The 13,633-nt window shown below is 48.8% G+C and overlaps 1 protein-coding gene and 1 long non-coding RNA gene across 9 annotated transcripts in view; one reads left to right on the plus strand and one right to left on the minus strand.

Moving 5' to 3' along the window:
• ACACA (acetyl-CoA carboxylase alpha) overlaps window positions 1-13,633 on the minus strand; it is a 258,984-nt gene that overhangs the window by 106,135 nt on the left and 139,216 nt on the right. For all 8 annotated transcript variants that reach the window (XM_029082675.2, XM_029082678.2, XM_029082676.2 and 5 more), the window contains 5 exons: window positions 12,830-12,871; window positions 11,408-11,623; window positions 10,057-10,212; window positions 6,782-6,985; window positions 586-741 (listed from right to left, as the gene is read on the minus strand). In XM_029082675.2, the coding sequence (XP_028938508.1) occupies window positions 586-741; window positions 6,782-6,985; window positions 10,057-10,212; window positions 11,408-11,623; window positions 12,830-12,871 (774 nt within the window). The remainder of the gene's footprint in view (window positions 1-585; window positions 742-6,781; window positions 6,986-10,056; window positions 10,213-11,407; window positions 11,624-12,829; window positions 12,872-13,633) is intronic.
• Window positions 1,638-6,294, plus strand: LOC114817958. The gene is made up of 2 exons (XR_003765786.1): window positions 1,638-1,979; window positions 6,047-6,294. It is a non-coding gene; the product is annotated as an uncharacterized LOC114817958 (long non-coding RNA).

Consider the following 13,633-nt stretch of genomic DNA (forward strand, 5'->3'; position numbering starts at 1 on the left):
TTATTTACAGAGCTCTGTATAGGCTCCATTTTGAAATTCAAATTACATTTTCAAGAATTCACTTCTGAGGCTTGGGCAGAGCTCAGATCTCACGGATTCATCAGGAGGCAGAGATTTTCTTCCTGAAACTTTGCAAGGTGCACTTCCCCGTAGCGGGAGCCACGTTTTCTGGAACTGCTGTCGCTAGAAGATCGGCAGCGGAAGCCGATCCAGCGTACAGATCAAATCGTTTGTTTTCGAAAGGGCACGGGAGTCCCCGTGCCACGATCCCATCTGAGGTAATTGTCATGCGATAACACGACGTCTCTCACAAAAAGAATTGCACTCTGAGTCACGTACCATGCAATCTCTGGCCATTTAGTGTCATCGCCTGTACCGATGAATAGCATATCGACACAGGGCAAAGGTAAGGGACGGCTTCTCTCGGGGAGTAGGGCCACAGGCCCTGGAGCTTCATACTTCTTGGAATCTAAATGCGGCCTTTTCCTTCGGCAACTAAACCGACGCCCGAGGTCTGATGCTACCCGGAAAATCAGGACACCCGCCTTCTCAAAACCACGTCAGGGGACCACCCAAAAACTTTACCTGTCGAAACATCTCCGGAATGTCATAGATGTAGGTCGTTCCTAAGGTCTGGGCCTGAAACCGCTTAGACTGCAGTAGGTCCTTGGTCACGTAGGGAGTATTGATCAGCATGCCATGCAGTGGTCCCTGTTTGTCTCCGTAGGCCTGGAACATAATCTGCAGGAAAGAAGTGTGACTTGAAGAGTTAGACAGTTGGAACCGGGCATGTGGCTAGGGGTTCTGGATTTGTTTTGAATTATTTATTCCAGCTCCAGACCGGCTAGCCAGGCAGGATCCTTTGATGTGACAAAATACAGGGCCAGACTGTGAAAATCAGCAGTGAGAGCATGTGTGAGATTTCACACAAGGGAAAGCTGGACCAACAAAAATGGCTACTTGATCCTCCAACCCTAGAGGCGGACTGGCAGGTTTAGGCTCCAGGACGACTCTCCCTATGACAATAAAAATGATTCGACTCGCTATTAAACGCTTACTATGGGCGAAAGGCGGAGAAACAAGAAAATCACTCAGTCATACTCGCCGACCTCTTACTGTGGGCAGAGCACTGCACGAAGCGCTTAGGAGAGTACAGTATAACAGCGTTGGCAGAAACATTCCCTGCCTACAACGAGCTCCAAGTCTAGAGAGGGAGACAGACATTAATGTAAATAAATAAATTAAGGATACTTAAGCAAGTGCTGTGGGGTGGAAGGAGGGGTGAGCACAGGGAGCGAATCGGGGTGACGCCGAAGGGAGAGGGAAAAGAGGAAATAAGGGTTTAGTCGGGGAAGGCCTCTTGGAAGAGACGTGCCTTCGATAAGGGCTTCAAGCCGGGGAGAGTAATCGTCTGTCGGATACGAAGAGGAAAGGCCAGAGGCAGCAGGATGCGGGTGAGAGGTCGGCAGCGAGAAAGACGAGATCGAGGCACAGTGAGTAGGTCGGCATTAGAGGAGCCAAGAGAAGGGGCTGGGTGTAATAGGAGAGCAGCGAGGTGAGGTAGGAGGGGGCAGGGTGATCAAGCGCTTTAAAGCAGACCGTAAGGAGTTCCTGTCTGACGCGGAGGTGGACGGGCAGCCGCCGGAGGTTCTTGAGGAGTGGGGGAACACGGACTGAACGTTTCTGTAGAAAAATGATCCAGACAACGGGATAGAGGCCTTGAGGAGGGACTTAAATGTCTGGAACGGCTGTCAAGAGCAAGGGGCATGGGCACCGATAAGGATGGAGAAATAAATTGGCCGGGCAGAATACAAGCACGCCGAGATAAACTCGAAGTTGACGAGCTTGGCCCGATATCTAGGCTTCGGCCGGCAGCGCCCTGCGGCTCGTGCCCGGGAGTGAAGCAAGTGGAGCTTGGAGGTGATCCAACGATGTGGGGGAGAGGTGAGAGATCGACGAAGTGATGGGGAGCGAGTGAGGTGAGTTCAGTGGAGAGGGTGGTGCTGGGGGCGCCAATCTGGACACCGAGGGCCTCCGAGGGCTAGTTTGGGCGAGGAGGCTAAATGGGGCGTGACGATTCGAGAAAAATCAGGTGGGGCCTAAAGATCGGAAGTCTCCGTGGGGGAACGGCACAGATGTGCAGGGAGGAGAGACGGTAAGTGCGGAGGCTGTGGTGAGACGGAGGGATTTCAGATATCAGCGGCTCTACTAGAGACGATGAGATCGAGTGAGCGTCCAAGTGGGCGAGCTGGGGTGGAGCAGGAGGTCGGCGGAGTGGACGAGTGATAGAGAGCGGGCAGCGGAAGGGTCGTCAGGAACACCTGTTCGGTGGTTCCATCGTATTTGTTGACCGCTCGCTGTGTGCAGAGCGCTGTACTGAGCACTTGGAAACTACAGTTCGGATACTGAAGTCCCCAAGGATCAATGGAGGGGTGGAGAAAGAGAAGGAATGTGAGAAAGGGATCAAAGAGAAGCGGCGTGGCTCAGTGGAAAGAGCCCGGGCTTGGGAGTCAGAGGTCATGGGTTCGAATCCCGGCTCCGCCACTCGGCAGCTGTGGGACTGTGGGCGAGTCACTTCACTTCTCTGGGCCTCAGTGACCTCAACTGTAAAATGGGGATTAACTGTGAGCCTCCCGTGGGACAACCTGATTACCCTGTATCTACTCCAGCGTTTGGAACGGTGCTCCGCACATAGTAAGCGCTTAACAAATACCAACATTATTATTATTATTATTGTCATCATCTAAACGGTTCAAAAATAGGAGGTGGGGGCTGGGGAATAGGAGGTGTCTGTTATTAGTATCCGGAGTGGGCGGTAGAGGCGGATGATATGGGGTTTGAAGGAAGGGAAAGAAAGGAAACGGGGGGCGGGGGTGGGGATAGAATAGTGCAAAAGCAGCATCGGGGAGCAGGAAGCCGCCCTCTCCCCCCTTTTCCAGTGAGTCTGGGGGGATTGGATGAGATGAGCCTCCCTCTAGAGAGAATGGCAGGAGAGGCCTGGTATTGGGGGGGGGGGGGGGGGGTCACGGTGGGGTCAGGAAAGTTTAAGTCTTGTAGGTTAGGTTATCAATAGCGATAAAAGCTTAATCGGGTGGCTCCCTGAGGAAACTGTGGCATTGCATGCAGGTCCTTGAGAGTGAAGAGGTGAGAGTTCAGGAGTGATTCCCCCGAGGGCTGGGGAGATGTGAAGGCAGGCAGCGGGTTGATATGTAAAAATCCAGGTCACCGCCGTCAGCTGGGTGTCTGACAGCCCCACGGGATCTGAGAATCAGATGGAACACAGTCTCTGTTCCCCAGCAGGACTCACAGTCAAGGGCCAGGTATCTCATCTCCATTTTCCAGATGATGATCTCGAGGCCCAGTGAGGTTAAATGACTTGTCCAGGATCACGGGGCAGACCGGCCGCAGAACCGGGATTAGAACCAGGTCTCTTAACTGCCAGACTATTGCTCCTTCTTCCCGGTTACGGCAATTAGGAGAGGGCTAATGTGGATGCAAGAGAATAAGCGATATCTCCCCCCCCAAAAAACAAAAATCCATTCCAGTTTTCTCCCTTTTGAGTGATAATGGTCCACTGCGTCACCTCTACTCTTTAGGTCCTCTGATTGCAAGGCATTTCACAACTTCTCTAGTATTACATTTGGCAAGAGCTTTCAAAGCCACAAAGATAAAGGGTCTGCCAGAAGCACAATATAAATTATCTCTATATGCACCCAGTGGTTCCTTCGCTATGAGGATAGACAGGGAATGACACTCTTGCAGAGATACTAGTGTTATCCCCGCTATGTCTGGCAGATCTCCTGAAATCACTTTGGGGAAGCTATTATGAAATCTATAACCCAGGCGATTTTTGAAAAGTATATACACAGTCGGTTCTCCTATAAAGGGTGCTTTCACTACCACACCTTTGGGTGACGAGGGGTGGTTCCTCCGACATTCCGACAACAGCCGACAACAAACACCCGACAACATCCGTCCGCCCCAACGCAACTCGAGCAGAAAGTCAGAGGCGAAGGTTAGCGAATATGCGGTGTCGGCTAAGGGGTGGGTAATAGAGCGCGAGGTTTTCCTGGCAAAGGGTTGGTCAAGAATATATTCATTCAATCGTATATACTGAGCGCTTACTCTGTGCAGAGCGTGGAGAATCCCCGCCTCGGAAAACCAACTGCGTGCACCTGGACTGATCTGAAATCTTTTAATGCCATTATTTCCAGAAAGAAGCTTTGAATCGTATATGTTTTCGATAATATTCTGTTTCCTGAGGCATATCTTAGGAAATTTAAAGGATACTACTTCACTCATTCAGTTGTATTTAGTGAGCGCTTACTGTGTGCAGAGCACTGTCCTAAGCGCTTGGAAAGTACGAGTCAACAACAAATAGAGACAATCCCTACCCGACAGCGGGCTCACAGTCTAGAAGGGCTCCAGTTTGGGACACTCTGACCGAGCGATTTAGTTCCCTGTAACCTTTATTCCGGGGGCAAACTGAGGCAGACAGCCACAATTTCTCAAGAACGAATAATTGGACCAGAATTCGAAGCTTCTGGCAGATTCTCCTCTGACCATAAGCCTAAAATCCTTAAAAGCATATGTTGTCGTCTCTATGTTTCTCATCTAAAAGAGCCCATGAGAAACTCCTCATAAAGGATAACTATGCTTTAGTTTGGAGAGAGTTGAAGAAAACTGGATGTTCTAAGTTCTGTAGGCACAAGGAGTAAGGAACTGAGAAATGTGAAAGAGTGCTAATAAAAAAAAAAAAAGTTATGAAGAACAAACATTTATCAAGAACATAAAATCTCCAGAGGCCATCTTATTTTTCACAAGAATAGAGCTGCCTTGAAGCCATTGTAGAAGTTAATTAAAAACATCCCTGCCCATGGAAAGCTTTTCCTGAAAATGTCTTTAAGGTTGTCCTGAAAAATATCAAATGTAGCAAAAATTACAGAACATTCTCTCTCCTTATTTTAACTGGTCATTTCTCATGGGCATAGATTTTTCTGACCGTCTGACTATAAACCAAAATGTAAAATGAAAGGTCACTCTGGCAATTGCCTAACAAACTCGGACTTTAATCTCAGCTTTGGAAGACCGGTAAAACATCTTTTCTCCCCAAGTCAAAAGGCAGAGAAGGACGCAGATGCAGGCGCAAAAAGCAGACGTACGATCCATCCCCAAAATCTCCAGTGCAAGAGGAGATGATTGATTTCACATGAAAGTTCTTTGAAGCAATTTCATTTTTTCAGCATTCTAAACCCTTCCCTAGGGTGTGACACTCTCGCATCCCTCCCGTCTAAGAGGACACAGATGACTATATAAAAATTCAAGTTCTCAATAACGTACTACTCAAGTTCTCAATAAATACTCAAAATCTAAAGCGACAGGACGGCCTGCTGGATAATCGCTCGTGAGGTCACTTAATCTTCTCACGGTTTCCCTTTCCTGATTTGGAAAATGGGGAAAAGGCAACTGCCTCGCCCCAACTCACAGGCGTAAGGAAGGACGATATGTACAATTTGCAGAGCTTCTGGGGAGTAAATCATGAATACGAACAAGTTGTGGTATGCCTGCCCCAATTTCCAGGCCTTTCCCGATTAAGCCCTCTTTTCCCTGACTCCCTCTCCTTTCTGAGTCATCCGTGTCATCCGTGACCTTTGGGCATTTGACATTCACCCCACCCTCAGCCCCAGGACACTCACGTAAACAGCTAAGTTACATATTATAAACTATTTATTTATATTAATAACGTCTCCCTCTTCTAGCGTATAAGCTCACCGTGGGCAGGGAACGCTTCTACCAACTCTGTCGCACTGTACTCTCCCAAGTACTCAGCACAGTGCTCGCCACAAAGTAAGCGCTCAGTGAATACCACTGATTGATTGCCAGCTACCCTCAGGCCGCTGCGACTTATCCTTCCTCTCCTTAAATGAAGGATCACTGCAACTTCACCATAGCTCTCAGACTCCCACTGATCAGTGACGAGTTGAATTAGTTCCAGATTGGGAGGAAACTGAAGAACCTAACGTGATGCTTTTTTTTTTTTCTAAAGGGGTTCAAGCTGCAGAGAAGCAGGATGGCCTAGCGGGAAAAGCACTGGCTTGGAAATCACAGGACTTGGGTTCAAATCCCAAATCTGCCACTTGACCACTCTGTGACCTCGGACGAGTCCCTTGACTCGTAAGTGTGATGTGGGCAGGGAACGTTTCTGTTTATTCTTACGTTGTACTGCTTAGTAAAGCGCTGTGCACACGGTCAGCGCTCAGTAAATACGATTAATGAATAAACGAATGACTTGAATTTTCTGTGCCGCCTTTTGCTCTGGGGTAAAACTGGAATTCCGTTCCTGCCCTCCGTCCTACAGGGACAGTGAGCCCACGTGGGACAGGAAATGTGTCTGACCGGATTATCTTGTGTCTGCCCCAGTGCTGGGTATACAGTGCTTGGCACACGGGAAGCACTTAAATACCAAACATTACTATCAGGCCCCTCTGAGGAGCCTGGGTTTACTGATCCTTTCCCTTCGAACCAGTACTAAAAGCCTCGGAGTCACAGCCCTCAAGACTTAAGGGCAGAGTTGAAGTTCCATTCTCAAAAACACAAGGAGCTATCATTCCGGGTGGGGGATAAGCGGAATTGATGTCTTAACGGGCCATTTTTTCCGCCTGAGTCCCTAAAGTTTTAAACAATCCTGTGACCTCACTCTGCAGAGCATCACTCGCACAGAACGGCATTCTTACCAGGCTCTCGAGAGATCACTCTCCCGTTCCGCCGCTGGACAACGTACCTGTGCTGTCCTGGAGTCGGTCACTTCCTTGTAAAGGCTAATGTCCAAGTAATAGCCGGACTCATTGGTTAGGAAGAGGCGGATGGGAATCGCTTTTCCGGTCGGAGTCAGGCGAATGTTGATTTTCAGTTCCGCCTGAAGGACTCGGAGTTTCCAGAGCCGACTCCCGTAGCGCATCACCATACTCCGCACCGACTCCTCGATCTGACGCGAACACAAAAATACACCGGACAAGTCTGACCGTTACTTGAATGGGTGAAAAGGGTGGGAGAGGACTCCTAACTCTCTCGGAGTGTGACTCGGGAAGTCTGCTCAAACGGATCTAGGAAGAGCTTGATTTCACCCTCATTTTGCCTGGCGGGGTTTAGGGGTGGTGGGGAGGCTGACGCGGGCGCCTCGGTGACCCGGCACTTCCACTGTTCACTCTGATTCACACCATGCAGGCTGAACCTTCTTTTATTCACGTTCCTTCAGCCTATTCCAAATATCTGCGAGATTTAAAGTTACGAGCCATGGGGCTTAAGAGAAAGCCCCAAATGAGAATGAAACTTCTGGTAAACAGCTATTAAGAAGCATTTATATGCATGATACCCATGTTGCGTTGCACTTATAAATACCTTAAATCCAAATGGTAATTACCGCTCCGAGCTTTCTTTTTTCCATATGGTTTTATTAAACTTTAGAATATACACCTATTTGTAATGCATAACCGTTAAAGAAGGGCAAATTGCGCGGAGTTCTCCGGGTTTCTCTCCAACGCAGCAGCTTTCGGGTTTGGCGAGAAGTGAATACGCAATTAGGGTTTTTAAGTAAACAGGGCAACAGCTCCCAAGTCCCTGCGAGCCCTGGTGGAACACTTAGAGTAACTGCTTTCAAATCTGCTTTTAAGGTGATGCTTCCTATGGTGACACTAAAGCAATGCCTGTTTCCCCCTACCGAAGCTCAGGGCGAGACGAGGGGCTTATTCAAAGTCAGTTATCCTCAACAGAATGTTTTTTGTTTTTTTTAACCATTTCTCTCTCAGCCTTTCGGCAAGGGTGGGTAGAATCGACAATTACCTATAGGATCAGTGAGCATTTAGTAAAACCAGACTTTCTGGGGAAAGGTCGTCTGCTTCCCGTAAAGAGAAACTTAGGCGACATTCATCCGCCAGACTTTCTTGAGGGGCATAAGAAGTATGTGGCTAATTTCTCTTCCCCCTCCCACCTATCTCTTCGGTACTTCTTTGCCAACCGTGATTTCAACACCGTACGTATGTTACTTCTGAAACATTAATTCACAATACGTATCCCCTTTCCCTTCATCTTCCTATAAAATTATTTTAGCTCTGCTCTTCCCCGCTGGGCTGCGGAGTTGAGGGCGGGGTGAATATCAAATGCCCAGAGATAACAGACCCAAGCGCAGGGAGGTTAAGTCCCTTGCCTAGGGTCACATAGCAGGCAAGTCGTGGAGCCGGAAAGCCCGAAACGTCTGACTCCCGGCTCCTTCCGCTAAACTACACTGACTCTACCTGCGGCTGAGACACGGCATGTATTTTAGGAAGGACATAATAGAGCTGCAGAAGGTATGGAAAAGGGCAACCAAGATGATCAGAGGCACGGAGAAGCTTCCACCATGAAAAAGATTAGGAGGCTTCAGTCTGGACAGGTCAGAGCTCAGAGGGGATGTAACTGAAGTATACTATTAGGAAGGGTATGGAAGGGGCAAACAGAATAAAATGCTTGAAGGAAAAGTTGAAGTTGGTTGGTTCAAAAATGAACAAATGGAGACCTTCCTTCCCAGAGCAGGAATTCACTATCATTGGGAACTGTGAAGGGGGAAAACATTAATAGGTTAATCTTGCCCACGTCCTGCCTCTGGCCTGGAACTCCCTCCCTCCTCAAATCCGACAGACAATGACTCTCCCCCACTTCAAAGCCTTATTGAAGGCACATCTCCTCCAGGAGGCCTTCCCTGACTAAGCCCCCCCCCCCCCCCCGCCCCCTTTCCTCTTCTCCCACTCCCTTCTGTGTCATCCTGACTTGCTCCCCTTGTTCTTCCCCCAACCCATCCCCACAGCCCCATGTACATCTCTGTAATTTCCTATTTTATATATATTATTGTCTCTCTTCCCTCCCTCCGCCACCATACTGTAAGATCATTGTGGGCAGGGAATGTGGATGCGTCTCTTTAGCGCTGTATTGTACTCTCCCAAGCCCTTAGTACAGTGCGCTGCACACAGTAAGCGCTGGATAAATACGACCGAAGGAAGGAAGGATTTAGCTAAGTCGATGGGCAAGCAGTCCATATTGAGCTAAGAAGTTAGAGGAAAAGTTAGGATTCATTCATCCATTCAATCGTTACCCGCTATATCCTTAATTGTAACGAGAGGTGTCAGGTAATTAGTTAGGGCTTCCCCGGAGAACCCTTCGGGGCTCCTGACTGAGAACTAATACTTGCCAGGAAGGACTATTGGACTGATGCAATAATGGCATTTCTTCGGTGACGCAAAAACCTATATCATTTCTCCCCTCTCATAACTTCTGCCTTGTAGCTCCTATACATAGCTTTACAGTAAGCTAGTAGGAAGCTGATTCCTATAGACTATAAGCTCCTTATGGGCAGGGAACATGTCTACCCATTCTGTTTTGTCCTTTCCCAGGCTCTTAGTACGGCACTGTGCACACAGTGAGCGCTCAAAAAATACTACGGATGGTTTTCCCGTTGGGCCCGAGGGTGTAATAGGGGATCATCTATCCCATCCCCTACTTTCAGGCAGAGCAACATCCAAATCAAATCGGAAAGAAATCCGTCTGCCTTTTCTTACGAGTCTACAGGGAAATGAGAAGTTTTCTCCAGTGCATCTGTTCACCTCTCACGAGCACAGGCAGAAATGTCTCATTTGTCCAATCCCGAGCTGCGCAGCAACCATTTTACGACCCAATCTCTGGGAGGTCGGGCGCCGCTTGCGCGGTGCCAAAAAGATCCCCCTCGCCTGTCGCCTTCTGCGTGTTCAGTCTAAGGTTAAACCAAAACACCAGCGGCTAAGAGTTTAACGCCCTCCATTTACGATCAGGGTCTCTAGCCACGAATCATTCCATCCACTTTGCCATAACCCGTGGATGAAATCTAACTTCAGAGGTAGGCCGCCGTGGGGCTCGACCAACCAACGTCTCCCTAAGAAGTGACCCAAGGAATTCCCGGGCCCTGCTGAGGGCTAGTTAGGGTGAGCGCCACCTCCCACGTTGGTTTGCCCTGGGGGGGGGGGGGGGAAGAGTCCGGATATAAAGAGTTACCTTGGAGGGGTCCATGATGACGGTGGGCACAAAGTTGAGGAAGATGTGGTTGCAGTCGGTGCGGACGTTTGTGTTGTTGAAAGCAACCTCCAGCTCATCCATGGCTTCCAGGAGCAGGCGCTCTCCTTCGTTCTGCAGATACTCAAAGGAGGCTTCCTGTTCAGAAGACCCAAACCAGCTTTTTAGGGCACGAGCCGACCATTCAGAAAGGCAAAATCGTCCCGGAACAACAGCCACGAACGGCGAGGCCCGGAGCCCGTGGGCGGGTTTCTCCATCAGTGCCCTCTTCTGAGAATCCAGACAATTAGCACCGGATGCATTATCTCCCTATTTCCCCGGCCCACTAGACTGTAAGCTCCTTACGGACAAGGAACCTGTTGCTCTGCACCGTACTCTCCCGAGCACTTAATACAGTACTCGGCAAACAGTAAGCGTTCACCAGACACGATGGCTAGACTGACTGACTTCCCCAGAGTGCCGGCTGCCGCCCCCTTGAGAAGCAGCACGGAGGAGCGGATAGAGCCCGGGCCCGGCAGTCAGCAGGTCATGAGTTCTAATTCCGGCTCCGCCACTTGTCTGCTGGGTGACCTCGGGCAAGTCTCTTTACTTCTCTATGCCTCGGTTACCGAAATGGGGATTAAGACTGTGACCCCCACATAGGACAGGAGGGTCTGTGTCCGGCCCAATTTGCTTTTACCCACCCAGCATTTAGTAACAATGTTGGTATTTGTTAAGCGCTTCCTGTGTGCAGAGCACTGTTCTAAGCGCTGGGGTAGATAGAGGGTGATTAGGTTGTCCCACATGAGGCTTAATACAGTGCCTGGCACATAGCACTCAAAAAATACCAGGATTATTATGAGAAACCTCCACTGTAACATTTCCTTCATACCTAACAGCCATTTTCCCAGATGCTGGAAGGACAAAAGTGAGCCTATAAGCCCAAGAGGCAAAACCTCAGAAGAACTGTACGTGCAGAGGCTGAGATCAAGATTTTTCTTTTTTTTTAAATGGCACTTGCTAGGCGCTTACTTTACGCCAGGCACTGTACTACACGATGGGGTAGATACAAGTTAAAGCAAGTTGGAAGCAGGCAGTGTCCCACGTGGGGGTCTCAGTCGTATTCCCCATTTTACAGACGAGAGAACTGAGGCCCAGAAGTTCAGTGACTTGCTCAAGGTCGCACAACAGGTTAGTGGCAGGGCTGGGATTAGAAGCCAGGTTCTTCTGATTACCAGGTCTACGTTCTATCCACTAAGCCTCGCTGTTAGTTGTAATCTATGCCTCACCCCCAACCCTGAGCAACATTCCGTTTCCTATAAGAGTCCCTGAAGAATACGAGTCACACACCCACCTTGGTGACCAGGTCAGAATGCCTGATGATCGCCCTCACGAAGAACCTGTAGTCGGTAACTTCTATACCCACTTCCACCTTGGCTGCCCCCAGGTACAAGTGCATCTTATGATTGGCGCACGGGATGGCAGTGAGGTCGAAGTTTCGCATGCGGTTTAGCTCCAGCTGAAAAGCCAGTGCGGGCTCTAAGTGTCGATAGATGCGATCCTCCTCAAACTAGGTTCGGGACGAGGAAGAAATAGAGAGGCGGAGGAAAAAAAATAGCACATTTAGTAAGCCCTTTGAAGAGTGTGAACGTGGGGAAGGCGAAACATAATAATAATAGTAATAACGTTGGTATTTATTAAGCGCTTACTATGTGCAGAGCACTGTTCTAAGCGCTGGGGTGGACACAAGAGGAATCAGGTTGTCCCACGTGGGGCTCACAATCTCAATCCCCCTTTTACAGATGAGGTAACTGAGGCACAGAGAAGTTAAGTGACTTGCCCACAGTCACACAGCTGACAAGGGGCGGAGCTGGGATTCGAACCCGTGATCTCTGACTCCAGAGCCCGTGCTCTTTCCACTGAGCCACGCTGCTTCTAAGGGTTGTGTTGAGCACCGTTACGCATCATATAAAATTAAACAAACTGGGCAGAAAAACTGAAGAGCCGAATGCCTCGGTTCAGATCGGGCCTGAATGTCCAGAGAACCTACTCATTCCTCACTTGGTGTGCAATGTCATTATTTCTAATAACCCCAGCTTTATAATGGGATTTAAGCCTCTTGAGCCTTTCAGGGAATTGGGGGTCCAGGCTCATTCCCTGCAGGTGGCCCTCTCCTGACCCAAAATGAACTCCGTATTCCAAATGAACAGCTACCCTCTGGCCCCTTTCCTGCTTTTCCTTCTACTGCACCGCCTGATTCCCACCTAAAAATAACCCAAGAAAGTTACAGAGAAGAAGAGGACTATCTAGTGCTGAGGGTGAATGCTTACTGCGGTTGGTTGCGAACGGGGCAGACTCTGGCCCGGGAGTCTCTACGTCTTCCCCTTTCCCAGGTCTACCAAAGCTTTAAAATGGTCACGGATGAGACACCACCACGGAGGCAAATATATTAAACTGGCAAAAAAACCTTCTTTTAACAATAGTTTTCCCCGTATCTCTCCATCCACAAAAGCCCATAAAAGGAATGAAGATCAGCGATCTCGGAGCTACCTCTACATCTCGACGGCTCAGAGCCTTACAAGAGTTCACTAATCCCAATGATCGGTCCATCAGGAAAGACTGTTCCCATTTTAAATACTTAACAGAAGGAAATGTGGGTGGTACAGAAGGGGAAAACACCCTGGCAGCAAAGGACGGAAGGGTTCTTTAACTTGTGTTCTTAAGAAACAGAGGTGATGGGGGAAATTACAAAGGAGGGAAAGCCGTGGCTCCTTACCTTATCTCTTGCTCGGAACGTGAAAAATTTGGGGAACTCTCTCTGTTTGAAAATGAAAGTAAGAGTCAGTCCACCAAACCACGCTTCTCTCGTGACAGAAAACATGACGGTAAGATCTACAAAGTTTCCTATTGGATATACATTCCCTACTGAACTGAGCAGACAATGAAATTTGGCAGGACAGTCAACCAATTCCCAACCCAAGGCCTAGGGCTCTAGCTTGCATAAAGACAAAAGCTTGTCCCTCCCTAAAGATGGTGGAGTGGTAAGAGGCCCTGGCCCAGGGCACCCCAGGGTGCTACCCTCACCTCATAGAAAACAATCACAGTGCAATTTTTTCCATTACAATTAAGACCATTTCCTTTACTGTTCCTCTCAACACACAGTACTTGTAGAGGACTCTCGCTCGATTTTCCAACCTTCTCTACATAAGTCAAATTCCAAACCATAGAACCAGCACAATGCTCCTTCACCGCAAACCTTTCCCACTCACCGTCAGGTCTACTCTTTCGAGTCAAAACCCACAGACACCGAGGCCAGATAGAAAGCCAGGCTGTTTCCTCGGTCACTAATCTTTGCAGCAAAAATGGAGATGGGGCCCGTGAACTTGCTATCAGGATATCTTGCTGATCTCTGGCTGGGTGTCATGCGGGAAAACCAACCAATTTGCTCGAATCTTATTAATTAACAAAGATTAATTCAATTAGCAGAGTTCATTAGTTTCTGAAATTTAACTTATTTACACGAAATACTCCTGGTTTTCGGATGGGGAGATCGACTAAGTGTAGGCATCAGGAAGTTCAT

This window comes from Ornithorhynchus anatinus, chromosome 17 (genome assembly GCF_004115215.2).
Source record: "Ornithorhynchus anatinus isolate Pmale09 chromosome 17, mOrnAna1.pri.v4, whole genome shotgun sequence".
Classification (NCBI taxonomy): domain Eukaryota; kingdom Metazoa; phylum Chordata; class Mammalia; order Monotremata; family Ornithorhynchidae; genus Ornithorhynchus; species Ornithorhynchus anatinus.